This window comes from Hibiscus syriacus, unplaced genomic scaffold (genome assembly GCF_006381635.1).
Source record: "Hibiscus syriacus cultivar Baekdansim isolate YM2019G1 unplaced genomic scaffold, ASM638163v2 tig00110327_pilon, whole genome shotgun sequence".
NCBI classification, from domain to species: domain Eukaryota; kingdom Viridiplantae; phylum Streptophyta; class Magnoliopsida; order Malvales; family Malvaceae; genus Hibiscus; species Hibiscus syriacus.
In genome coordinates, this window is record NW_024062684.1 from 504,311 (window position 1) to 531,244 (window position 26,934).

The window sequence follows — 26,934 nt, forward strand, 5'->3', positions numbered from 1 at the left end:
AGATGGATGTAAAAACTGCATTTTTACATGGAGACTTGGATGAGGAAATCTACATGACTCAGCCAGATGGATTCAAAGTTGCTGAAAAAGAAGAGATTGTGTGCAAATTAGAAAAATTGTTGTACGGATTGAAGCAATCTCCAAGGCAGTGGTACAAGCGATTTGACAAGTTTATGATAGGGCAGAAGTACACAAGAAGCAAATATGATCATTGTGTGTATTTACGCGAGCTAGAAGACGGATCCTATATATATCTTCTTCTTTATGTTGATGATATGCTGATAGCTTCCAGGAGTCAGACAGAAATTGCGAAACTAAAGACTCAATTGAACAGGGAGTTTGAGATGAAGGATCTTGGTGAAGCGAAGAAGATTCTAGGCATGGAGATATCAAGGGATAAGAAATTGGGGAGGCTTTGTTTGTCTCAGAAAGAATATCTGAGGAAGGTACTAAAACGTTTTGGCATAAATGAGATGTCAAAACCAGTTAGTACACCTCTTGCTCCTCATTTCAAGCTCGGTGCATCCATGTCACCTAAGGATGATGCAGAACGGGAATACATGTCAAAGGTTCCGTATGCAAGTGCTGTTGGTAGCTTTGTCACATCCCAATTTAGGGGCTAAAAGTTTTAGATTTATAAAGTATTATGTTCAAAAGAATTATGGAGAAATTCATGGACTTTAGTTATAATTTTCCTCCCTTGTTTATTATAAATTTAAGAGAATTATAAAATACGTTAGTGCATTATTGTGAAATGATATGAAGTAGTTGGCAAATAATGGTTCAATCATACTGTTATTTTATTAAAGAAATTGAGTACCACTCAATAAGGTAAGAGATATTTGTTTTAAGTGAGGGTAGTTTGGTTTTTATTAAAAAAAACGTTAGAAAGGAAGCTATAACTTATAGACACATCATGAACTTGTAATAATGGCTACATGCACCGCACCTTTATTCTCATTGATGATATCACACGCCACCTCCACCTTAAATCACTTAGACCTCACTCTTCCGGTTCTATCTTTCAAGTCCAACAAGAGTTTGCTTTATCATCGTCCCTCCCTATTATTTCATCTTTACGCACAAAAGAATGAGTCTGTTGCCTCCTTTTTGGCCATGAAAGGCGTTTCCTCAGGTTGGTAACTCTCTACAAAATTCAACATCTTGGTCTCATTTTGAATTGAACTTAATATGACCTCATTCATTTCTTACAAGCACCTCTGACCAAACTGCCTTCTGATGGAAAAAAAAATATCAAGTATCAAAATTTACCTTGACAGTGGGAGCACGAGGTGGTCGCCAGCGAGGTTGGAGGGAGATTGAGAGTTGCTCATGTCTCAACACATAACCAGTTGGTTCTCGGTTATGGGATCACACCAAAAGTGTGATGCAGTCTCAATGTCCAAAAGAGTTTCAACCAGCTGATCCGAGAACAAAAGTGGAACTTCATCTCCTTAGACGGGATGGAAACTATTTTGAACCGAATAAGCCCCAAAGTGCGTTTCATGGTATTGGAAGAACTCTTGGAAGTAACAACTCAAGCTCTACTCCTTCTAAGCTAACTGTTGCTGCCAGTAGTATTACCACTGCACCACCCCCATCTATGGGGCTTGTTATGGATTCAACGTTGCCAACAACCTCTATTCAGATAAGGTTTTTGGAGGGTACGCTCATGGTCTCACGCTTCAATTTCCATCATACAATCAGAGATGTACGTGGGTTCGTTGATGCACAACGGCCATGGTTTCGGCCGCAAAGCTTGAGCTAGTGTCAAACTTATTCTTGGTGATAAGTGTTTCATACCCTTTGATGAAAGAGATAAGTTTATGAATGCACATGAAGATAAAGGAAAATGGGGTTATGATTCCAATATGAAAAATCACGTGGGAGATGTCTAGGAAAATAAAGTGGTAAATCACAAGGTAAGTCACCCAAGTTTGGTGAGATCTTTACCTTGTCTCTTAGTTCCAAGTGATTATAGTTATGACATAATAGTTTTTTTTTCAAGATCAATTTAGTCACTAATTTAAGTAATTAACTATTCTGATGGCAACGTCAATTTTCAATTTTATCAATTGAGTCCTCAAATTATTATTTAGATTCTAATAAGTTATTTTTTTAGGGCGAGAGAAATTATTTGGATACGAGTTAGTAATTTTAATGGCCTGGATCGTTAGGAAAATATTGGAAGTTGAATTAAAGATCGAGGGCGTTCAAATGGAATTTAAATGGTCGACCAGTATGGCACGGAAAATCGAGGTAATACTTTACTACCTCTTTATGCTTTATGGAACATGTTGATATTGGTAAATGCATGAATAAGTTAATGTTGGTCACTTTTGTGGAGTTGAATAATTTATTCACTCGATATGAATGTGGTAGAAATTCTGTAATTGAATACGGATCGAATGACTAATATATGAGATTGAAAGATTGTTAGAATTAAATTACAATTTTGTGAATAGTGATAAAGAAATCAGACATGGATTTGTAAATTATATTTTATATCATCAAAGGATTAAATGTTAAAGGTACTTGGATGGGAAATTATGAGAATACTTCGGTATGGTAAAAATAGGAAATTACCCTTATATTGGAAAATGATAAGAATTGTCCCTGGAAGTGGACTAATAAATCTGAAAAGACATATTGATACGATAAATATATTGATGTGCATAAGAAATGATAGTTATACTTAGAAATTATGGATAACCAGTTTTTAACCCCAAGAGGGTTTATACAAGATACTAGAAGTGTGTTAAGGGAATTATTTCAAGATCAGAGAGTGTTCAAGAAAGCAATTAATCACAGGATCTCTAAATTATATTTATTTTCGTTAAGAGCTAATATCGAACTTATCTGGTTAAGAAATTACGGAAATGCCCTTAAGAGGTAGAATAGTCTGAGATGACTCTGAATGAGAAAATACTTATAGGATTCGTACTTAACTCGATTAAGTACGGATTTAATTGTTAAGATCCCGACTTAGTGCAGAAAAATTTATGATATTCTGTTTGTAAAGTCTGAGAAGACACTTGACCTGAAAATATTCAAATAATGAGTAAATACTTGAAGAGTAATTTATCGGGGGTATTCTGCTATCAGAATTGTTCGAACGGACTGGAATAGATAATAAATTGGAATTAAATAATAAGACCGGATTGAGGAAAAATGTTGAAATACCGTGAATCTGTAAAATGACCAAAATACCCCTGTAATAGAAATGACCCAAGAATATCACCAAGCTCAGGAATGATTGAATATCCTCGAGCTCTGAAATGAATGGAATAAAACTGAACATCAAAATTACCAAAATACCCTTATGGCCTAAATTAAGTAAATGTCTTGGATTACTTAAGGAATCAAAGTAAGATAAGTATTGGACTACCTTTAAAGGTAATGGAAAACAATTCAAGTGAATAGATCAACCCTAAAGCTATGTCAATACCTGAATGACATAAATATTACTGGAACATGTGTTCATCTTCTCAAGTTTGGCTCGATGATAAATTTTGGAAGTATTCAACTCAGCTCTAGATTGTATTCAGTACTAAGAATTGAACGTTTGTTCGACAATCAACCACGAAGACCAAATTGAATGGAATGGAAGTACAACATGTATCTGAAATTCAGGAACGTTTGAATTACTCTGGAAAATCCTGAAGTAACTGGAATAGAGATGACTGCTAAATGAAATAGGTAACTTCAATGACTGAGGATTTAGTAAGTGACTTGGATAAGTCTGGAAACTCTGATGAGTTTACGTAGTGTACAATTACAATGAGTTTGAACAAATTAATCAAGTAAGTCAGCATTTCATGATATTGTAGAAGTGTGGAAATGAAATAAAGACATTGGAAGATCTATTCAACGATGATTCCGAAAATGGTCTATGGACAAGAATTGTGGTATTAAAGAGTAAATACCCTGGAAGAACAATGAATTGACCAATCGACATGCATTAGTTCTGGAAACTATTCATCTAAGAGTTGTCCGATAATTCGATCAATCGATAGATAATATAAATGTCCTGAACCTTCATTTCTTCCTTATCAGCTCAAGTCACTTTCTGAATAACTGATGATTCTGTCAGTTATTGAACTCTTTCAATAGTGATTCTGAATTCCGATATTCTATCGGTATACTAAAGATCCGTGTTCCCCTACTTGTTAAGATTATCCAATATCTTTGAATACTATCTGTAAATTCTGGTGTTCCCTACTCACATGAATATTTTACCTGATTTTCGATTTGATTTCTGATCTGATACTTGACATGGATTCTGATCTGATATCTGACATGGATTCTGATCTGATACTTGACTTGGATTCTGATCTGTTACTTGACCTGATTTCTGATATGATACTTGACCTGATTTATGTTTTGATTTTTGATATATCCGTTTACGGACGGACATATCTTACTTGGGGGGGTAATGTTGGAGGAGTATACCTGGAGGCTCCTCGGCTGTGTGCTCAGGGCCTTATTTACCGGTTCCTCGGCTGTGTGCTCAGGGCCAACTGGACTTGATGGTGGGTGTATGGTTCTGGGGAACCTACACAACTTGGACTTGTTGGATGGGGGTATATATATATATATGTTTTTAAAAAAAAATCTGAAAAGTTACATGATTTTTGGGAACACACTAGAAAACCTGTTCTGATCTCCTGAACCTAGACATCCGAAATATTTCCATCTGAAATGAATACTATTTGTTACTACATGCGATATCAATGGACCTCAGCTCAACATAAAGATCTGTAAATATCTGAACCAATAAGGAAAATATGTTTATCTGTATCTGCACGTTTTTCAGCATCATCTGGTAGTTCTGTATTACTGAGCTTTTTCGAAGCTCACTCTATTACTCACCTTTTCAGGTTAAAAGAATTGTACCAGTGCATCTATCGACTTCAGTAAGGGAGTTCTTCCGGCGTTGTTGCAGAGTATGGTACATGTGATTAGGGGGCATGTAATTGTATTTTGATTTATATACGAGTCTGGAAATATGTTTTATTTTTAAATAGTGACAAATGATTTTATAAGTTTACATGTTCTGATAAAAAGATTTAAATTTTCCGCTATTTTTACAATGGGTCGCTCCGATGGCCCTAATGTGACTTCTCGGATCGGATCGAGCTACCCCCATCGGTCTGGGGGGGTTACATTTAGTGGTATCAGAGCTATGGTTTGAGTCAAAATTTTTAAGTTAGACCGGCCGGTCGAATATCAAAATATGTTTGAACAGTACATGCCCCTAGACTACAATCATACCTCTTCGAGCCGGAACTCCAGGGCTGAGTCCTTATCTGTAACGAGTAAACCGAAATTTCTATCTATTAAGGCTATACTTGTACAAAAAGGAATACCAGTAACATCTGTTTTAACGCTATAAAGTACCTCACGAGCCATGTGAGAGTTATTCATCTGAGAAATTCTGACTTAACTCCAGAAATGAAATTTGGATATGTTATTACTCCATGAGCCTATTTTCGTAACCAATGCTGAATTGATTCTACAAGGATATTTCCATTCGGATTCTTTTATTGGAATGAGGAAGAGTTTTGATAAGAATATATACTCAACTGGTTAAGGATTAGTAGTGGACATGTACTTTTGTAAAAGTTACTTGAAGATACAAAAGAACTGATATGACATGAATGAATTTCGAGGACGAAATTATTTTAAGGATGGGAGAATTGTCACATCCCAATTTAGGGGCTAAAAGTTTTAGATTTATAAAGTATTATGTTCAAAAGAATTATGGAGAAATTCATGGACTTTAGTTATAATTTTCCTCCCTTGTTTATTATAAATTTAAGAGAATTATAAAATACGTTAGTGCATTATTGTGAAATGATATGAAGTAGTTGGCAAATAATGGTTCAATCATACTGTTATTTTATTAAAGAAATTGAGTACCACTCAATAAGGTAAGAGATATTTGTTTTAAGTGAGGGTAGTTTGGTTTTTATTAAAAAAAACGTTAGAAAGGAAGCTATAACTTATAGACATATCATGAACTTGTAATAATGGCTATATGCACCGCACCTTTATTCTCATTGATGATATCACACGCCACCTCCACCTTAAATCACTCAGACCTCACTCTTCCGGTTCTATCTTTCAAGTCCAACAAGAGTTTGCTTTATCATCGTCCCTCCCTATTATTTCATCTTTACGCACAAAAGAATGAGTCTGTTGCCTCCTTTTTGGCCATGAAAGGCGTTTCCTCAGGTTGGTAACTCTCTACAAAATTCAACATCTTGGTCTCATTTTGAATTGAACTTAATATGACCTCATTCATTTCTTACAAGCACCTCTGACCAAACTGCCTTCTGATGGAAAAAAAAATATCAAGTATCAAAATTTACCTTGACAGTGGGAGCACGAGGTGGTCGCCAGCGAGGTTGGAGGGAGATTGAGAGTTGCTCATGTCTCAACACATAACCAGTTGGTTCTCGGTTATGGGATCACACCAAAAGTGTGATGCAGTCTCAATGTCCAAAAGAGTTTCAACCAGCTGATCCGAGAACAAAAGTGGAACTTCATCTCCTTAGACGGGGTGGAAACTATTTTGAACCGAATAAGCCCCAAAGTGCGTTTCATGGTATTGGAAGAACTCTTGGAAGTAACAACTCAAGCTCTACTCCTTCTAAGCTAACTGTTGCTGCCAGTAGTATTACCACTGCACCACCCCCATCTATGGGGCTTGTTATGGATTCAACGTTGCCAACAACCTCTATTCAGATAAGGTTTTTGGAGGGTACGCTCATGGTCTCACGCTTCAATTTCCATCATACAATCAGAGATGTACGTGGGTTCGTTGATGCACAACGGCCATGGTTTCGGCCGCAAAGCTTGAGCTAGTGTCAAACTTATTGGTGATAAGTGTTTCATACCCTTTGATGAAAGAGATAAGTTTATGAATGCACATGAAGATAAAGGAAAATGGGGTTATGATTCCAATATGAAAATCACGTGGGAGATGTCTAGGAAAATAAAGTGGTAAATCACAAGGTAAGTCACCCAAGTTGGTGAGATCTTTACCTTGTCTCTTAGTTCCAAGTGATTATAGTTATGACATAATAGTTTTTTTTCAAGATCAATTTAGTCACTAATTTAAGTAATTAACTATTCTGATGGAAACGTCAATTTTCAATTTTATCAATTGAGTCCTCAAATTATTATTTAGATTCTAATAAGTTATTTTTTTAGGGCGAGAGAAATTATTTGGATACGAGTTAGTAATTTTAATGGCATGGATCGTTAGGAAAATATTGGAAGTTGAATTAAAGATCGAGGGCGTTCAAATGGAATTTAAATGGTCGACCAGTATGGCACGGAAAATCGAGGTAATACTTTACTACCTCTTTATGCTTTATGGAACATGTTGATATTGGTAAATGCATGAATAAGTTAATGTTGGTCACTTTTGTGGAGTTGAATATTTATTCACTCGATATGAATGTGGTAAAATTCTGTAATTGAATACGGATCGAATGACTAATATATGAGATTGAAAGATTGTTAGAATTAAATTACAATTTTGTGAATAGTGATAAAGAAATCAGACATGGATTTGTAAATTATATTTTATATCATCAAAGGATTAAATGTTAAAGGTACTTGGATGGGAAATTATGAGAATACTTCGGTATGGTAAAAATAGGAAATTACCCTTATATTGGAAATGATAAGAATTGTCCCTGGAAGTGGACTAATAAATCTGAAAAGACATATTGATACGATAATATATTGATGTGCATAAGAAATGATAGTTATACTTAGAAATTATGGATAACCAGTTTTTAACCCCAAGAGGGTTTTACAAGATACTAGAAGTGTGTTAAGGGAATTATTTCAAGATCAGAGAGTGTTCAAGAAAGCAATTAATCACAGGATCTCTAAATTATATTATTTTCGTTAAGAGCTAATATCGAACTTATCTGGTTAAGAAATTACGGAAATGCCCTTAAGAGGTAGAATAGTCTGAGATGACTCTGAATGAGAAAATACTTATAGGATTCGTACTTAACTCGATTAAGTACGGATTTAATTGTTAAGATCCCGACTTAGTGCAGGAAAATTTATGATATTCTGTTTGTAAAGTCTGAGAAGACACTTGACCTGAAAATATTCAAATAATGAGTAAATACTTGAAGAGTAATTTATCGGGGGTATTCTGCTATCAGAATTGTTCGAACGGACTGGAATAGATAATAAATTGGAATTAAATAATAAGACCGGATTGAGGAAAAATGTTGAAATACCGTGAATCTGTAAAATGACCAAAATACCCTTGTAATAGAAATGACCCAAGAATATCACCAAGCTCAGGAATGATTGAATATCCTCGAGCTCTGAAATGAATGGAATAAAACTGAACATCAAAATTACCAAAATACCCTTATGGCCTAAATTAAGTAAATGTCTTGGATTACTTAAGGAATCCAAGTAAGATAAGTATTGGACTACCTTTAAAGGTAATGGAAAACAATTCAAGTGAATATATCAACCCTAAAGCTATGTCAATACCTGAATGACATAAATATTACTGGAACATGTGTTCATCTTCTCAAGTTTGGCTCGATGATAAATTTTGGAAGTATTCAACTCAGCTCTAGATTGTATTCAGTACTAAGAATTGAACGTTTGTTCGACAATCAACCACGAAGACCAAATTGAATGGAATGGAAGTACAACATGTATCTGAAATTCAGGAACGTTTGAATTACTCTGGAAAATCCTGAAGTAACTGGAATAGAGATGACTGCTAAATGAAATAGGTAACTTCAATGACTGAGGATTTAGTAAGTGACTTGGATAAGTCTGGAAACTCTGATGAGTTTACGTAGTGTACAATTACAATGAGTTTGAACAAATTAATCAAGTAAGTCAGCATTTCATGATATTGTAAAAGTGTGGAAATGAAATAAAGACATTGGAAGATCTATTCAACGATGATTCCGAAAATGGTCTATGGACAAGAATTGTGGTATTAAAGAGTAAATACCCTGGAAGAACAATGAATTGACCAATCGACAGGCATTAGTTCTGGAAACTATTCATCTAAGAGTTGTCCGATAATTCGATCAATCGATAGATAATATAAATGTCCTGAACCTTCATTTCTTCCTTATCAGCTCAAGTCACTTTCTGAATAACTGATGATTCTGTCAGTTATTGAACTCTTTCAATAGTGATTCTGAATTCCGATATTCTATCGGTATACTAAAGATCCGTGTTCCCCTACTTGTTAAGATTATCCAATATCTTTGAATACTATCTGTAAATTCTGGTGTGTTCCCTACTCACATGAATATTTTACCTGATTTTCGATTTGATTTCTGATCTGATACTTGACATGGATTCTGATCTGATATCTGACATGGATTCTGATCTGATACTTGACTTGGATTCTGATCTGTTACTTGACCTGATTTCTGATATGATACTTGACCTGATTTATGTTTTGATTTTTGATATATCCGTTTACGGACGGACATATCTTACTTGGGGGGGTAATGTTGGAGGAGTATACCTGGAGGCTCCTCGGCTGTGTGCTTAGGGCCTTATTTACCGGTTCCTCGGCTGTGTGCTCAGGGCCAATTGGACTTGATGGTGGGTGTATGGTTCTGGGGAACCTACACAACTTGGACTTGTTGGATGGGGGTATATATATATATATGTTTTTAAAAAAAAATCTGAAAAGTTACATGATTTTTGGGAACACACTAGAAAACCTGTTCTGATCTCCTGAACCTAGACATCCGAAATATTTCCATCTGAAATGAATACTATTTGTTACTACATGCGATATCAATGGACCTCAGCTCAACATAAAGATCTGTAAATATCTGAACCAATAAGGAAAATATGTTTATCTGTATCTGCACGTTTTTCAGCATCATCTGGTAGTTCTGTATTACTGAGCTTTTCGAAGCTCACTCTATTACTCACCTTTTCAGGTTAAAAGAATTGTACCAGTGCATCTATCGACTTCAGTAAGGGAGTTCTTCTGGCGTTGTTGCAGAGTATGGTACATGTGATTAGGGGGCATGTAATTGTATTTTGATTTATATACGAGTCTGGAAATATGTTTTATTTTTAAATAGTGACAAATGATTTTATAAGTTTACATGTTCTGATAAAAAGATTTAAATTTTCCGCTATTTTTTACAATGGGTCGCTCCGGTGGCCCTAATGTGACTTCTCGGATCGGATCGAGCTACCCCCATCGGTCTGGGGGGGTTACAAGCTTGATGTATGCAATGGTGTGTACGAGACCCGATATTTCACAGGTAATTGGGGTTGTGAGCAGGTATATGCATGATCCTGGAAAGGAGCATTGGCAAGCTGTGAAATGGATTCTGCGGTATATTCTGAACACCGTAGATGTTGGTTTGGTCTTTCAGCAGGACAAACAAGATGGTCAGTGTGTAGTTGGGTATTGTGATTCAGACTATGCAGGTGATTTGGACAAGCGTCGATCAACTACTGGTTATGTGTTTACATTTGCAAAGGCACCAGTCAGTTGGAAGTCCACCTTACAGTCAACAGTGGCTTTGTCTACTACAGAGGCAGAGTATATGGCAGTTACAGAGGCTGTGAAGGAGGCAATTTGGCTTCAAGGGTTGCTTGGTGAATTGGGAATGGAACAAAAGCACATCAAAGTGCACTGTGACAGTCAGAGTGCTATTCATTTAGCAAAGAACCAGGTTTACCATGCAAGGACGAAGCACATCGATGTTCGATATCACTTTGTACGAGAGATTCTAGAAGAAGATGGAGTCATAATCCAGAAGATTCGGACCACTGAGAATCCTGCTGATATGTTGACAAAAGTGGTAACTGCGGTCAAGTTTAAACATTGTTTAGATTTGGTCAATATTGTTACAAATTAAAAGATTGTTTTTTTTAGAGATGTGTGTGGAATTTGCCAAGGTGGAGATTTGTTGGTTTTTGGCAAAAGTCTCACATTGATTGTGTATAAGGAGGAGGGGAAATTCTTTTGTTATAAATAAAGCCCTCATCCTCCTTAGTTAATCATCCCACAAATATAAGCATTCTTCTATTTTAAAGGCTATTTGTATTCTTTCTCTCTTTGTAATATTTATTGTCGGGTATAGTTGTTGTCAATTATTGTCCTATTAAAATTACTTGTCTTGGTAGTTCTGTCTAAGGAAAGTGGGTTTTAAGAGGGACCATTGTGACCCCTCCTCTTTCCTGGGAATCTACCTTGGGGTGATTTTTAGTACAATCGTTTTCACACTAGTCACCTAGATAATAGTTTTCAAGGTGAATCTGTTATTGGTGGAAATTAACCCGAATTTCACAACAGGAACTCCCTCGTCGATACAAATGTCCTTGACGAAATGATATGTACTCTCTTTATAACAAACTACCAATTCAGGCAATTGGCATTCCGTCACACTTTTGTCCAAATAGAAAGCCGAGTCCTGTAAACAATCCGTATTCTTCGAAGAATGAGAACTCAATGTCACAAAATCTCTGACCTCTTTTTCATTACCATTGGAAAGATCATGGACGCTGTTAGAACAATCGAGTTTCGGTGCTGCCAATTCATCTCGTGTATTCTCCAGATATCTTGAGAAACCTGAATCCTGATTATCGCCCTTTGTATCATGCACGACTCCATTCTGATTTTCCTGCACAATTTCATCTGTGCTCAGTCCAGTGGAATCCAAAGGCTCGTCTTTGTTCTCGAAAGATTTAGTATCAGCTACGAAGGAATAAGGCTTTGAGTCACTATTGTATCCTACGGTTGAATGGCGAATCACTAGTTCATTATCTGCAAGCACATAAAAAGTATCTGATAAACACCACATTCTTCATATATAAATGTCTAAATATAGTTGACAGAATAACATCTTAAAGACGAAAATGTGTGCGAGATGCAGAAATGAACGGAAGGAAAGTAGTTGTTTTTGAAGTACGAGGAACTGAAAGAGCAACCTCAAGTGCAGGAGTTGAAGCTAGCTAAGTTCCTTGGCCGACCATTTTCATCGTAAGAAGAGGCAGACGGTACCGTCAATGGTATATTGAAGCTATGCAGCTTTGAGAATTTGAGCAACTTGGAGATTAACAAAACTGGCCTCCGGTGAGGATTTCAACAACTTTTTCAGGCGAGGTGAAGTAGGAGATGGTAAGAATCATCTGACTCCACATATGATCGAGAAGCTAAACCAAGTTACTGAAGAAAAGTTTTATGGCCACGGCTTAAAGTTATAGCTCCGACTACTCATCACAGTACCCTGTCTTGGTTTGTCTTAGTTTGATTAATCTGTGTGTGTTTTAATAATTAATAATGACCAAGGGCTTCGTTATGTTCAACGAAGTCCACCCTCATTGATACAAAGTTTAATGCTTTACTACTTTTTTTTAATTTGTTTAGTTTTAATGAGTCATGGCCGTGCAAAATAATACATATCGGATTTTTATACAAAATCATATCTTATTAAATATGAAAAAAAATTATTAGCCAAGGGATATACTATTAAAGAGTTAAGTTTTATTACTAACCTCAAGTTAATCTAGTGGGATAATACACTAAATTCTTTAAGTAATCGAAATTAAATTAAGAGGGTCATCGCATAATGGACCTCTGCAAAACCTGATTTAGATTGATTGATCAAAAGATCAAATATATAAATCACAAGCCCACAGCACATGATTAAAAGAAAAAATCAAACTCTCTCTCTATCTGTTTCTATAAGTTGACACTATTTATCATCTTCTACATTGGAATACTTTCCATCTCTTTCTCAGATTGATCGATTACAATTCTCTTTATAAACTGAAAGAGATAAATCATTTATACCCATCACAAACACTATTTTTCCGATCAACAAAGGTCATCAGGGGAATTAAACAAATCATAAGAGACTACCTCTCAAATCCCGACAAATAGCCTATGCGATGAAACTTGTTTTGTTTTCTTGAACAACAAAACGTTTGAAGCAAATGATTTGGGAAGATGGGTTGTTGAGGTCCACCACTTTAGGTTTTGTTTCTTTGCCCCACACACCTTTGGACACAACCCAACCCCATTTGCTAGCATCTATCGGGATCGAGTACTATCTTGTTGGGGGAGTTTATGGGGCACAACATAACAAATATTTTGGTCTAATGACAAATAAAGTTTTTTTATAGGTTTAAATATTAGATAAACTAAATTTTACTTTTTAGATTTTGAATTTAAATAATAAGTCTTTGTTTTTAAAATTTAATAATTTGATTTTTTTTATGATCGACCCTAATTTTATCTGTATTTAATATCATCAAATTTTATTAAAGGATTTTTTTGATACAATACCTCCTCAAATATCTATATCAAATCAATTATGTTTAAAAACACTTAATCTACTACCTTCAAAAGTGTCAACTGATTGAAAATTCGGACAGCTTCTTTTATTTTTTTATTAAATAAAAAGACGAATATAAAAAAAATGTATATGGATTGGAACAAGTATAACAGGGAAAAAGCATTTGACAACGTGAGTGAGAGTGGCATCCACCATTAGCTTTCTCCCACGTGGATGGCTGCTGAATTGGCAACCACCCTTTGGTCACTCCTAGAGACCATTCGATCTACAATATTTTAATTTTACGGTTTAATATAAAAAAATAAATATTTAAATTATATATATATATATATATATATATATATTATTTTACATGCTTAATTTTTCTTATTAAGATAGACATTTAACGTTCCTTTCATTATTATTTTAAAATTAAATCATTAATTTTATAAAAGAAATTAATCCTCCAATAAATATATATCACGTACATATCAAGTCTGCTTTAATAATAATAAAAGGGGGGAAAAGCTTATACACGATGGACGCACGTGTTACCTGCGTGACTGTCATGCTGGCTAAATATGTAATTCTGCTCACGATGGGTCTGCTGTGTTCTGACTTATATCACGTGCAGCATTGCTATTCACGAAGAACTAAAAACCAAGCCCCATAAAAATATTTTAAAATGATTTAATACATATTTTAAAACTTCTTTTATTAGATTTTTCCATTGAATTAACTGAAGTTTTTGTTTAATACCGGTAAAAAAATTTAAGTTGAATTTTACCCATTAGTTTAGATTTATTTTAATTTTGTCAATTTGAGTTTAAAAAGGTTATTACATATAATGATAGTTTATATTGATGATAAATAAAATTATTTTTAATCACTGGTATCCGATCTATTGACATACTAATCTAGATTAGGGAACTGCAGAGACGAGGGCGACACTCCCAACCCATTTTGCTCCATTCAGAAATGTTAGGATTCGAACCATTGACCTTGTTTGAGAGACCTAGTGCCTCATTCCACTAGATCAACTGGTTGTTGGTATAAATAAAATTATTAAGCACTAGATTTAATATGCTAATAATTTTATAAATATGAGGATAAACTACACACAGATCATTTAATTATGGATTTCATAATAAATATGCCACTTTTCTTTTAAAAGTTACAAACAAGTCCCTTAATTAAAATATCAATGTAAACATGTCACTAGTCGTTAAATATTAGACAGAAATATCAGTTCTCAAAACTATGCAATCTATTAATTTGGCCGTAATTTAAAACAATCAATAAATTTAACTCTTTATATTTAAAACTTTTATCATTTTAGTCTTTGTTTTCTCCCATAAATATCATATTACTTTATTGTTACTTTCATGATTTAATATAATATTTTAAAGTAACTTGTTGTTGCTTTATGACAGAATATAATTATCTAACTATTGTTTTGATCCAATGGACTGGCTTACTTTGGCAGTATCACAAAGAAGACTACATTTATGAAATTTTTAAATATGAAATGTTAAAATTTATTGAATTATTTCGAATTAAGATAAAATTAACATAAATATAGAAGTTATAAGAACTACAAATATTATTCTATCAGATCACATTAAACGCTGGTTTTAGTTTTAACAATGAAACAACTTATTTATAATAATATTTTAATTAAATTATATGTTCATATATTTTTTTATAAAAAAGTAACTTATTTATTATCAAACCTACAATTGAGTGGTTTTGAGTGTAGTTTACTCATATATTAATAATAAAGAAAGACAAAATATTAGGTAATTAAGCAGTTAAAAGTTGTGTGGGGAGAAAAGCTGCCGACTGTTAGAATGGTGATTAGGGTTGTCATTGGATTCATAATTTTGAATACAATACAACTATATAATTTAAAATTATTAAAATATAATTAATCAACGCTTAATTCGATTAATAGTATCATTGATAGTAAATTAAAATAGATTTAAGCACACGTTAATATCTGATTTAGAGAACTGATTTAAAGATAATTTATATATTACATTAAAAATTTATATGATATGTTTGATTAATAAAAAAATATCATTTTATAAATTACTTTAAAACGTGTGTTAATTTAAAAATAATAATAATACTCCCGAACCAATGGACAATCATCTTATGTTTGCCTTTATTTTCTTTGACCTAGCTCGGAAATGCATGATGACTGTAGAATTCCTAAAAAATAGCTGATTAGGACAGCAATTGAATGATGTGAATATCGTCAGATCAATCCCTTGAGAATTGGAAAACTCTTAGGAAAACGTAATCATCTGTTCTTGAATTTTTATATTATGAGTTTCATTTTCATATTATTATTTTGGACACTCTAAAATAAGATTTGTTAATATAAATTTAAAAATAATAAAAATTAATTATAATTAAAAATATTATTAAGAGCATAACTTTTAAGTTAGATAAGATAATATAATATTTTAGGTTGAATCTAAAATTGTGATGGTTTCCTCTACATGTTTCAATACAAGTTGTGATTGTTTGGTTAGCCATGTTTAATAGGTTGTGTGCATGCGGAAACACGTGATCATTTATTTTTTGAGTGTCCTTTTTCTACTAGCATTCGAGGAAGGATCCTCGGCTGCTCGTTCGTGGAATCTGGAGCTGTCTGAGGCAGTTGTTGGCTACAAGGGAAAGACACTGCTTGCTCTTATTTTGAAGCTAGCCTGAAGTGTTTCCATTTATCTACTATAGGAGGAAAGGAATAGAAGAATCTTTCGTGGGGTTGAAAGGGGAAGATGTCATTCACGATCTGATTAAAAGCTCTGTACATTCCAAGCTATACGGGAAAAAGGTAAATAGAGTAAGTTATACTAATTCTCAGCTATGTATAATTTGGGGATCTTGAATTGAGTATCGGTTTGAGTTGATACTCTGTTTTCTTGTAGCAATTCATTGATTCCTTTAGACATATAATATACGATTTATCCCAAAAAAAAATCAGTCGATTCATATAATTAAATTGACAAAATTATCATACTTTTAATTTTATATATATACCAATCATTGTTACATAAGTTATATGCTTTTATTTTATACATGTATACATATTGAACATGCTTTCATTATCATACATTCATATTATCGGTACTTATATAAAATAATTTTATTAAATTAATTGAGATTTAAAATTTTTATATCTGAACATAATCGAAAATATCATAATTCATTCAAATTTATTGTATACATCTGATCTTATATAAGATAAATTAAATGTCAGTTCGCAAGCATAGCATATTATACAATAAGCTAACATATAAGAACTCACCTAATTTCTAAGTTTCCAAATTTATATTTTATGCATTATCTTTAAAAAGTGATGAAAAAAAATTAAAATATAAAGAAAATTGATTATATTTTCAATTAAAAATTATGTTCATTAAATAGCACTATACTTAGATTCACAAGAGACAGTAAAATTATTATTATTATTATTTATTATTATTATTATTATTATTATTATTATTATTATTATTATTATTATTATTATTATTATTATTATTACTACTACTACAAAAGTTATAGATCTCATCTCATATACATTAAACCAAAGCTAAAAATAAAAACAAGGAAATAATAAAGAGAGAGAAATAGCTATGAAAGCCGAAAGGGTACCATTTGGTTAAATAAGTTGCAGACTTTTGGAGCATCGTGTTGGGGTGTGTTTCATTCTGATTCAAGAATTAATAATATTTCTCTATATTCGACAAAATTTTCTATCTTTTGGGATATTTTGATATTTTATTACCTTAAAGATTCTTTCTTTTTAGTATATAAATAGAATTCTGCATTTGGGGTTCTTTCGATCATCATTATTCATTCCCTGCAAAAAGAAAAAACCTTGTTTGTTGAAGCGAGAATCAAAGAAAGAGAGTAACTTTGGTGAATCCCAGATCACAAGTTTCTCAGGAAAAAGAAATCTGTAATTATGGGTAAGCCCCTTTGCTTGTGTTCTCTGGTTTTCGGAGACTCTGGGTTGTCTTAGTTTTTTTTTCGACTCACTGAAAATTTTCAAACTTTTTAGAGCATTTTTGCTTGTTTATCCAGCGCCGGGTTTTCGTTTTTCTTCTGCTTTTTCGTTGTTGCTTTGGTACTTTCAATAATCAACGTTCTATTTCTCCTTTTAATCTCTTCTTAATTGTTCCACGTTTTCTTCCCCCCTTGAATGTTTCAAGTTTCAAGCTTCACACATTCCCCTCCCCCACCCCACCCCACCCCACCCCACCTTGTCAAACACCATTTTCTCAGGCCATATCCCAAGTAAAACTCCTTTTTGCATATGCCCTTTGTATCATGGCTTCTTATTGACTTGCTCCTAAAAGTTTCTCTCATTAGCTGATTAGGATATTTGCTCTTTTTGTAGAGATGAACATGATTTTTTCACATGACATTGATGATGAATATGAGAAATTCATTAGAAGAATGAATCCACCCAGGTAAGCCTAACAGATCATCTTTCTTTATTGTTTCCATTAGAATTATTTGAAACCTGAAGGAGAGATTTCACAGTTTACATACCTTTCTTGTCAGGGTGGTGATTGATAATGAAACCTGCAAGAATGCAACTGTGATACGGGTATATTTATATATATATATATATAACCTTTTGGATTTTCTTTTTTCATTCTTTGACCATTTTGCGGTAGCTTTTGGTATTTATTCCATATTGAAATTACAGGTTGATAGTGCAAACAAACATGGGATCCTTCTTGAAGTTGTACAAATCCTTACTGATCTTAACCTTATCATTACTAAAGCTTACATATCCTCTGATGGAAATTGGTTCATGGATGGTAAGATATCCCATGTTTTTTTTAAATATCAAGTTGTCTGCCAAGTTTTACATTTATTCTCAAATGTTTCAGTCTCTGGGACCTGAATCTTGGTTTACATCATCAATGAGATCTGTTGGGGTGAAGCAATCAACGGACCACACTACAATCGAGTTAACAGGGAGTGACAGACCAGGATTGCTATCTGAAGTGAGTGCTGTCCTTAGGCATCTTAAATGCAATGTAGTGAGCTGCGAAGTGTGGACGCACAACACCCGTGCTGCGGCTGTGATGCAAGTGACCGAAGAAGAAACGGGATCCACGATCACCGACCCAGAAAGGCTATCTAGGATAAAATCGCTTCTTTGCAATTTACTTAAGGGAAGCAACAAATCCAGCTTGGCTAAAACTGATGTCTCTAATTCGGTCATGCATACCGAGAGAAGGCTTCACCAGATGATGTTTGCTGATAGGGATTATGAACGAGTGAGTGATGATGTCTTGGATGACAGGCAAAGGCCTAATGTGGATGTTGTTAATTGGTATGATAAGGACTATTCAGTGGTTACCATTAGGTGTAAAGATAGACCGAAACTCCTCTTTGATACGGTTTGCAGCTTGACTGATATGGACTATGTAGTGTTTCATGCAAATATTGGTACCGAGGGCCCAGATTCTTATCAGGTAATGCCTGGCTACTTCTCAACGACTTGGTTATGTTTGCATTGTGTTTTGATTATTTTTGCTTATTATGTATCGTGTTCTTTCTCTTAGGAATATTACATTCGGCATGTAGACGGATACCCTGTAAAATCAGAAGCAGAGAGACAAAGGTTAACTCAGTGTCTTGAAGCAGCAATCGAGAGAAGGGTATCTGAGGTGAGTGCTCTGTTTTATATATCAGAATTTGGCAGTATGCTCTGGATTTTTGTTTCAGAAAATCATATTATTTTACTTGAATGATGGATTTCATGACATCAGGTTCAAAGATTTAGAAGAAAGTAGAATTGGGTCAAGGAATAATTTTCCATGTGTTTGTTTACACACTGTAACTTCCGAGGGGTATCTGAGGTGAGTGCTCTGTTTTATATATCAGAATTTGGCAGTATGCTCTGGATTTTTGTTTCAGAAAATCATATTATTTTACTTGAATGATGGATTTCATGACATCAGGTTCAAAGATTTAGAAGAAAGTAGAATTGGGTCAAGGAATAATTTTCCATGTGTTTGTATTATCACACTGTAACTTCCGAGTAAAGTAATCTCATAGCCTGGAAATATTTGTTTGAAGTTCCTGGGCCCTCTTTCTAGTTAATGCAACTTGAATAAATTAGTGATGACAATGACACAAAGTATTATGATATGATTATAAGATTTCACTGTTGCAGGGTTTAAAGCTTGAGCTTTGCACAACAGACAGAGTCGGATTGCTATCCGACGTTACCCGTATCTTCAGGGAGAATAGCCTCACAGTCACCCGAGCCGAAGTGACGACAAAAGCAGGGAAAGCTGTTAACACATTTTATGTTCGTGATGCTTCAGGGTGTCCGGTCGATGCTAAGACCATAGACTCAATCCGCCAAGTGATTGGCCAGACTATATTAAAAGTTAAAGGCAGCCCCGAAGACCTAAAATCGCCTCCTCAAGAATCTCCGACCAGGTTCCTTTTCGGTGGTCTCTTCAAGTCAAAATCTTTTGTCAATTTCAGCTTGGTTAGATCCTATTCTTAAGGAACCTATTTAACTCCCTCCACATGTAAATATTAAAACAAAAGTTCCATTTAGCTCTTCCTGTAAACAGAAACCGTGGATCGAACGGCCTGTAAATTTCCCTACTCACCATGTGTTCAATGGAAAGTTGGATACAAAAATCTCGTGTTTGACCCTATCCATTGGAAAAATGAGGCCATTGGAATTATTTTAATTTGTGGGGTGACTACCTACTTTGAATGCTGATCAATTCATCCCACCAAATCAGCCATTATACACGCAAGAAAAAGACATGGCGGCTATGGTTTTTGTTCCTATCAAAGCTCTGGTCCACAAATGACTCAACTAATTTGCAGCCAGCCATTTTGGAATCAGACCGGTCTTCATTTGTGGGTGTTCATATTGGAACCTGTCTGAATAGGCATCCAAGACATTGATTTGTCACTGTTTTACCAAATGGTGTCATCTTCCTCCACCTATATATGATTGGGAAACGCCATTATTGGTTGGCGTGCAATTGCAGGGTGCCACCACTTTGGCGCAGAGGAGTTCAATATGAAATCCCAACGAGGAAATGGGGCATAAAGTATACATCTTTTTCAAGCATTAATGCTTGTGCTTGCATCATGGGAAATGATAAAATTGGTGAAAGGCACCATGATTGCATTTATAATTCTCTTTTAGTATTTAATTATCGCCAAGAGAAGCATGCCTTAGCACATTGACGTAACCAGAAAACATGTATGGCACGTGGTTCTGGGGATCTCTGTCACTTAAAACTTTGGGAATAGTTTTAAATGTGTTGAATGATTCCTGGGTCACATGGCAGAGAAGCAGATGCAACCCCATGTTTCCACATGTATGACTGATCAGAGTTAAAAGCATATCACATAACTTATTTATTTCAGTATCATTGATCTGCTTGAAACTTGGAATTTGTACTAAAATTAAATCCAAATAATAGTATAGGGACTTTTGAGGCAATTAATATTATTCTTTTTTAGTGGAATTAATATCGAGTTTTTTAGTTGAAGTTGGAAATTAATGTCACCGCCCAAGGATGCTTCCTGGAAATTCCACTCAACACCCATTTTATTTTATTATTATATTTTTTTTTAAAAAGAATGGAACAAATGGGATTTTATTTCCAGATTTACCCCTCTTTCCTACCACGATTTACACCAGATTCCAAACACAATCATTTGGTCCTTGCTCTACGTGTCGTTCCGTACGTACAGCATTACAATACCATAAACGTTTAACCTTATCCTGCCTCCTTATCCAACAAGGTCTTATAGATTACAAGGGTAAAATACACCCTTTGCTCACTTTTCTTTTCTTTCAATATATAACAATTTAGTCATTTGATTAAAATATTACTACCAACAAATTACCGACTATTAAATATTAGACATATAACTTAATATAATTTAAAATGATTTAATAAATTTAATCATTTTTTATCAATTTAATCCTTATACTTCTCATAGTTTGTTTATTCTTATTTCAAAAATATTATATTACTTTTCTATTAGTTTATTAATATAATAACAATTTTCTAACAATTTTTTATTATTTTATGATAAAATATAATTATTCAATTGTTGTTTTGATATGATGAACTAACTTTTGTTTATTAATTTAGGAGGATTACAATGAAGTATTTATTTAAAAAAATTTTAGCCTATTGATAATAAACTAGGAAGAATAATACACTTTTTCACCACTGAAATCGCTTAATGAACTTCCAATGAGTTCATTTAATTTGACAATATCATAAAAAAAATTAAATGGATGAAATTCTTAAATATGAAATATGAAAAATTAAGCGATAAAACTTTTAAATCTTTGTAAGGCCCCAAGTTTTCTCTCAATATTTTTTAATGTCTTTTTCTTTCTTTTTGATTTTAATTTAGATAGCGACGACTTTAATCCTAACGTTGATTGTCGACTCTCCAGTGATCATTATTTCTTTTCTTTTATTTTTCATATTTTGCCATTTGTTTTAGTTTTATTTTATTTTTAAATTTTGAATAAGAATCTCTGTTCTTATGTGTACCTGATATGTTTTTTCTCTGCCCTTTTGGTACATTCCTTATGATTTTTTTTACGTTTTTCACATACCTTTATTCTAATGCTCGCACAAAGACACTCACAACATTTATTTTCTAATTAGTTTCACGATAGTCACGTATAATCAAATATCCTCTTTAGTAAAAGATTATTTGCTGATATAATTATAATTGTGTAACGAAACAACTTGTCAAATAGTACAGTTCGCTCATCACTATTTTTTTCATTTCGTAAAACATCTCATTTGACAAAGACAATGACGGTTTTGTATGACCTCATCTTTTTTATGTTTAGATGTGTTATAATTATGATTTAGTTCATTATTTTAAATAATAAAATCTAGTTATCATTTAAGAAAAAAATGAAAGATTAAATTTAATAAATTATATAAAATTAAAATTAAATTGATAATTAATGTGACCGCCCAAGTATGATTCCATATGAATCAATAAAGGAGTACATTAATTCCTTAAAAACTTGTTGGATGTATAGAAAATGGCGTCCACCTATATTTGTGCAGGATTTTGGTTATAGCTATTACCAGAGACAAGAAAAATAGAGGCTGCAGCAGGGACTAATGCTCTTGTCATACAATTCATCATTTGCAGATGATCCTAAACGACTATCTCCGCTCTTTTATTCATGTTGTATTTTATTTTATTCCAAAATTGAATTATATGTTAAAGATGAAAAGGTTGATGATATATATGTCGGCCGGTTTTAGCATCATCTGAAAACATAATCTTTTGTAATCTTACATTAATGATCCAAAAAGACAGCGATAACACATCTGTAATATGTCAGGTAAATGCTACACTCTCGAGGCCATGAAGCATTACCTGAATTCCATGTTGTGGCTGAAGCATTAGCTGAGTAAATGGTGAGTGGCTGTAGGTAGGAGAAAGCGAAACCACATAGCGTTGTAGTATCATTGAAAGAGCCATCTTCATCTCCGTCATCGCAAAGCTCATCCCGACGCAAGATCGAGGTCCCAACCCGAACGGAAGAAATGCACCCGAATTACGTTTCGTGGCATTGGCGATCCCTTCGGCGAATCTCTCAGGTTTGAAGACATTCACATCATCACCCCATAAGTCAGGATCATGGTGAAGTGCAAGATTTGAGACGAACAAAACCAAATCAGCTGGCAGAATCAGGTTTCCTAATTTAGCTTCGGTTTCAACTTTCCTTACCACGGCAGTCACAGGAGGATATAATCTTAGTGTTTCATTAATGATCATGGTCATCTGAATGCAAACACAGGTACTAATCATTAATCATTAACCATACCGAATCGATCCCGAATTTGACATTCATTCGAATATATGTGCTGAAGGGTTAGATTTGCTCACAGTCTTTAGTTTGCCGATGCCTTCTGGATTCGGATTTCGTCCACCGAAGACCTCGATCACTTCTCTCCTTGCTTTGTCCTGCCAATCTGGATGTGTTGCAAGAAGGAAGACAGTCCATGCGAGTGAAGAATTCGTTGTTTCTTGTCCAGCAAAGTAAAATGTCTTGCATTCATCGACCAAATCTTGTTCCGAAAGCTTGTTCTTCTTGTCTGTATCATGGTAAGCATTTAACAGCAATCCCAAAAAATCAGTGCCGAAGTTGTTGGCTTCACCATTCGCTACTTTCTCTTCTCTTTTCTTCACTATCTCCATCACACATTTGTGTATTCCTTTTGCAAGCTTGTCTGCTTCAATCTCATCAGCAGTTTTCCAAAACTTGCTGGAAGAAAAATAGAGCAAAATCCAATTATTCTTGGCTAGTTTCTTAGATAATTCAAGATTTCACCTTGAAAGAAAAGAAATCTTTACCTGATGACAGGAAATCTAGCCTTGAAAAAGTTTCTGTTTGTGATGACAGACAACTTGGTCAGCATGTCGAAAATCTTTTCCCCATCCAAATAACTGCTGCCGAAAGCTGTTCTGGAAATCACTTCTGAAGTCAGCAACCTGATCTGTTCAAACAATTCGATTTCTTTGCCTTGGAACTGTTTCCATCTTTCCAGCATCGTCTCCACACTTGCAATCACTGCAGGACTCATACTCTGCCATAATCATCATTATTTAACTATATTTTTCCACAATTATACTTTAACTTGGATTGGACTAATTTAAGTTGTTTCAGAAGCATACTTTCAAGCTCTCCCCATGAAATGCATGATTGGCCAATTTCCTATGCTTTGCCCATTTTTCACCTTCTGATGTCACAAGTCCATCTCCAAGTATCTTAATGGAGAAATCATCTTCCCCCTTCCTTTCTCTACTAGTCCTCTTTGGGAAAGCACCTTCATTACTTTTCAGTAGCTCTTTGGCAAGTTCAGGTTCTGTAATAATCAGCCGAGCACTAGCACCTATCCAACTTAGATGATTCTTCCCTACACAAAGATTAGATTGTTTCTAAAAAAAGGGTCTTAAACTAAATTGAAAAAAGGGTATTTAAAAACATCTCAATTCTTACCATATGAGTTGATCCTTGAATGAATTTGAGGTTGGACTCTGGGAAATATGCCATGTGACAAAGCAGGCATGGGGTTTCTCAAGGCTTCTTGTCTCAGTCTGAAGTTCTCTTTGTTGTTGCCATGGATGAACTTGTAAGGGGGTCCGGTGATCCCTTGTGAACTCATGAAGTGCTGTATACGGAGCGGCGTCCACCAGTATTTGTGTAGGATTTTGGTTAGAGCTATGATCAGTGACACGAAAATAGAGCCTGCTGCAACGAGGACTGATACCTTTGCCATGGGGTTCATGATTTTGCGGGGATGATCCTAATGAGACAGTGGAGATATCATATATATATTTTTATCTTTATGTTGAAGATGAGAAGAGATGGGAAATATGTCGGCCAGCTTTGGCATCATATGAAGTCATTAACTCTACGTGCACTAAAACGTATGGTTAAAAGTCAAGATTTCTCTTTGATTTGATCGAACCGAACACCCCGTGTAGAATACTAATTACTCCACATAGAAATATGACAGCACTATTTCTTGTTTGACAAGTATAGTTATGGCGATGTCAGAATTTACTGTCTTTGAAAATAACACCTTGAATTGACCAAATAGAAGCGTAAAAGATTTTATTTCTAGGTACAATAATGGAATGTTTATTCATAATATTATAGGTTACAAGTATAATTATAAACAATCCATTCAATAATTATATTTTGATTGAAAATTACAGTTCACTTTATTTGATTGGACAAAGAGTAACAGATAATTTTTTTATTCAAATGATAAATTACTCTTCAACGTTAGATTATAAATAGACACTTTATCCTTAATTTTTAGAATTAATTTTTATTTTAAAAAATTCAAAAATTGAAACCTAAGTTTTAACAAATTTAGTTTGGTCCCTTATTTATTTCCCACGGTCCTTAAATTTTTCGCTAAACTATAAAGAGGTATAATATTTATTTATTATATTAGTATGAAGATAGCACTAAAAAGTGGCACGTTTTGATTTTTTTTTTAAAAGATGGGTCTTGTTAAAAATCATTTCTAACACTAGGTTAAGGTCTTATAAAGGAAAAAGAGTACCCAAATATTAAAGAGGATTTACATCATTTTTGACAACTTCAGAAATAATCTTGAGACAAACCTCGAAATATATAAAAGAACTAGATCTAAGAGCCCATCGTGCAAGAACATGAGCTACTTTGTTCGCAGAACGTCTAACAAAATGAACAGTGAAACCATCATGACTATCAAGCAGAAGACGTAGGTTCTGCATGTGCAAACCTAACGTAGAAATATCACCCTCCACACGGTGAAGAGGGCCATATATCATTTACATTTTATAATTTTTATTAGTGTGAAGAATCCCATTTAGGGGTGGTCCTGTTGAATGGGAGAAGACATCTCATCTTAAGGTATCCCTAAATTTTCTTAGCACCGATTTAGTGATGGGAGAGTCTTAGGAGCATCCCGTTTGTATAGTCAAAGACAATATATCATGAAGGACATTGACTGTTCATCCTTTATTGATTCGAACAGAAAGTTACAGATCATCTCACTGGTTGACATCCTAATAGGAGCATATATTATATACTTATGAAGGGATCATAGCGGTTCAGTCTTTGTTGATCAGTTAGAGTGTAATAAAATTTTTCCTACTTCGTGTGTATGGAGCTTTGGCCAAAGAGCTTCTCTGTTTGTATGGGAGGAGGCGTCTCGATTTGAGGAATTATAAGTAATTTTAATACCGATCTAGCAAATGTGAGCATGTTGGTGGTACAAACGAAAGTTTTCAAATAAAAGGATGTACAATACTAACATCATTGATTCTTCTCCAGAGAGATTAACACTTTGTGATTCGGGATAAAAGTGTGTGAAGTATCCCACAATTCTATAATCATGTGAATCTTTAAAGGAGCTCTCGGCATCCTTCTCAATTGTATGAACAACGGTTTCATAAACAATTTATTTCTATTATCTTTTAAGTAAAAATGAGTGAATTATCCGCAAAGTACAAATGTGTTGGTCTAAGATTCCTGCACTTAGAATAAAAAAGAGAAGACCCTGAGCAACAAGTATTATTAAAATGGTTAGACAACGCATTAATTGCGATAATGAAGAGGTTGAGAGAGATTGGTTGCTCTTGTCTTGTTTGCCCCTTGTAGGTTCTACAAAATAGCAAACAAAATATGGTGCCTTACCAGTTAACACACAAAGTTGGAATGTTTAACCTATTCAAAACCCACACAAATCATTAACATTAATCTAGTTGCTTATTGGCAGCATTCCTTAAGGTTATATACAATGTTTGAGTGCAATGATGACCTTATTTCATGTCTCGGTCTTGGGGTTTAATAACTTTTCTAACAGGGACCTTCCTCACTTTGCAAAGAGAGAAGGATAACCTGAATTCCATGCTGTGGCACAATCAATGAATTAAAAACAGGCGAGTGAACATAAACCGGGGAGACGACGAATATGTATCGTTGCAGTATCATCGTGAGAACGATCTTTGCCCCGACGATCGCAAAGTTGGAACC

General features: G+C 34.2%; 3 protein-coding genes and 1 pseudogene across 3 annotated transcripts; 3 read left to right on the forward strand and 1 right to left on the reverse strand.

Annotated features, from left to right (window-relative positions):
* Window positions 1–1,387: 1,387 nt before the first annotated feature.
* LOC120118228 (plant UBX domain-containing protein 5-like) lies at window positions 1,388–1,768 on the forward strand. The gene has a single exon (XM_039138334.1). The coding sequence runs from the start codon at window positions 1,388–1,390 to the stop codon at window positions 1,766–1,768; it is 381 nt and encodes a 126-aa protein (XP_038994265.1).
* A 4,721-nt stretch (window positions 1,769–6,489) lies between these two features.
* LOC120118229 (plant UBX domain-containing protein 5-like) lies at window positions 6,490–6,870 on the forward strand. Its single transcript, XM_039138335.1, has one exon. The coding sequence runs from the start codon at window positions 6,490–6,492 to the stop codon at window positions 6,868–6,870; it is 381 nt and encodes a 126-aa protein (XP_038994266.1).
* Window positions 6,871–16,996: 10,126 nt separating this feature from the next.
* On the forward strand, window positions 16,997–20,038 carry LOC120118143 (annotated as a pseudogene).
* Window positions 20,039–22,657: 2,619 nt separating this feature from the next.
* Window positions 22,658–24,713, reverse strand: LOC120118140 (cytochrome P450 CYP749A22-like). The gene is made up of 5 exons (XM_039138265.1): window positions 24,400–24,713; window positions 24,075–24,316; window positions 23,754–23,986; window positions 23,286–23,664; window positions 22,658–23,180 (listed from the first exon to the last, which is right to left on the reverse strand). Exons 1-5 carry the CDS (start codon window positions 24,686–24,688, stop codon window positions 22,734–22,736), a joined length of 1,590 nt encoding a protein of 529 aa, XP_038994196.1. The 5' UTR covers window positions 24,689–24,713; the 3' UTR covers window positions 22,658–22,733.
* Window positions 24,714–26,934: the final 2,221 nt, after the last annotated feature.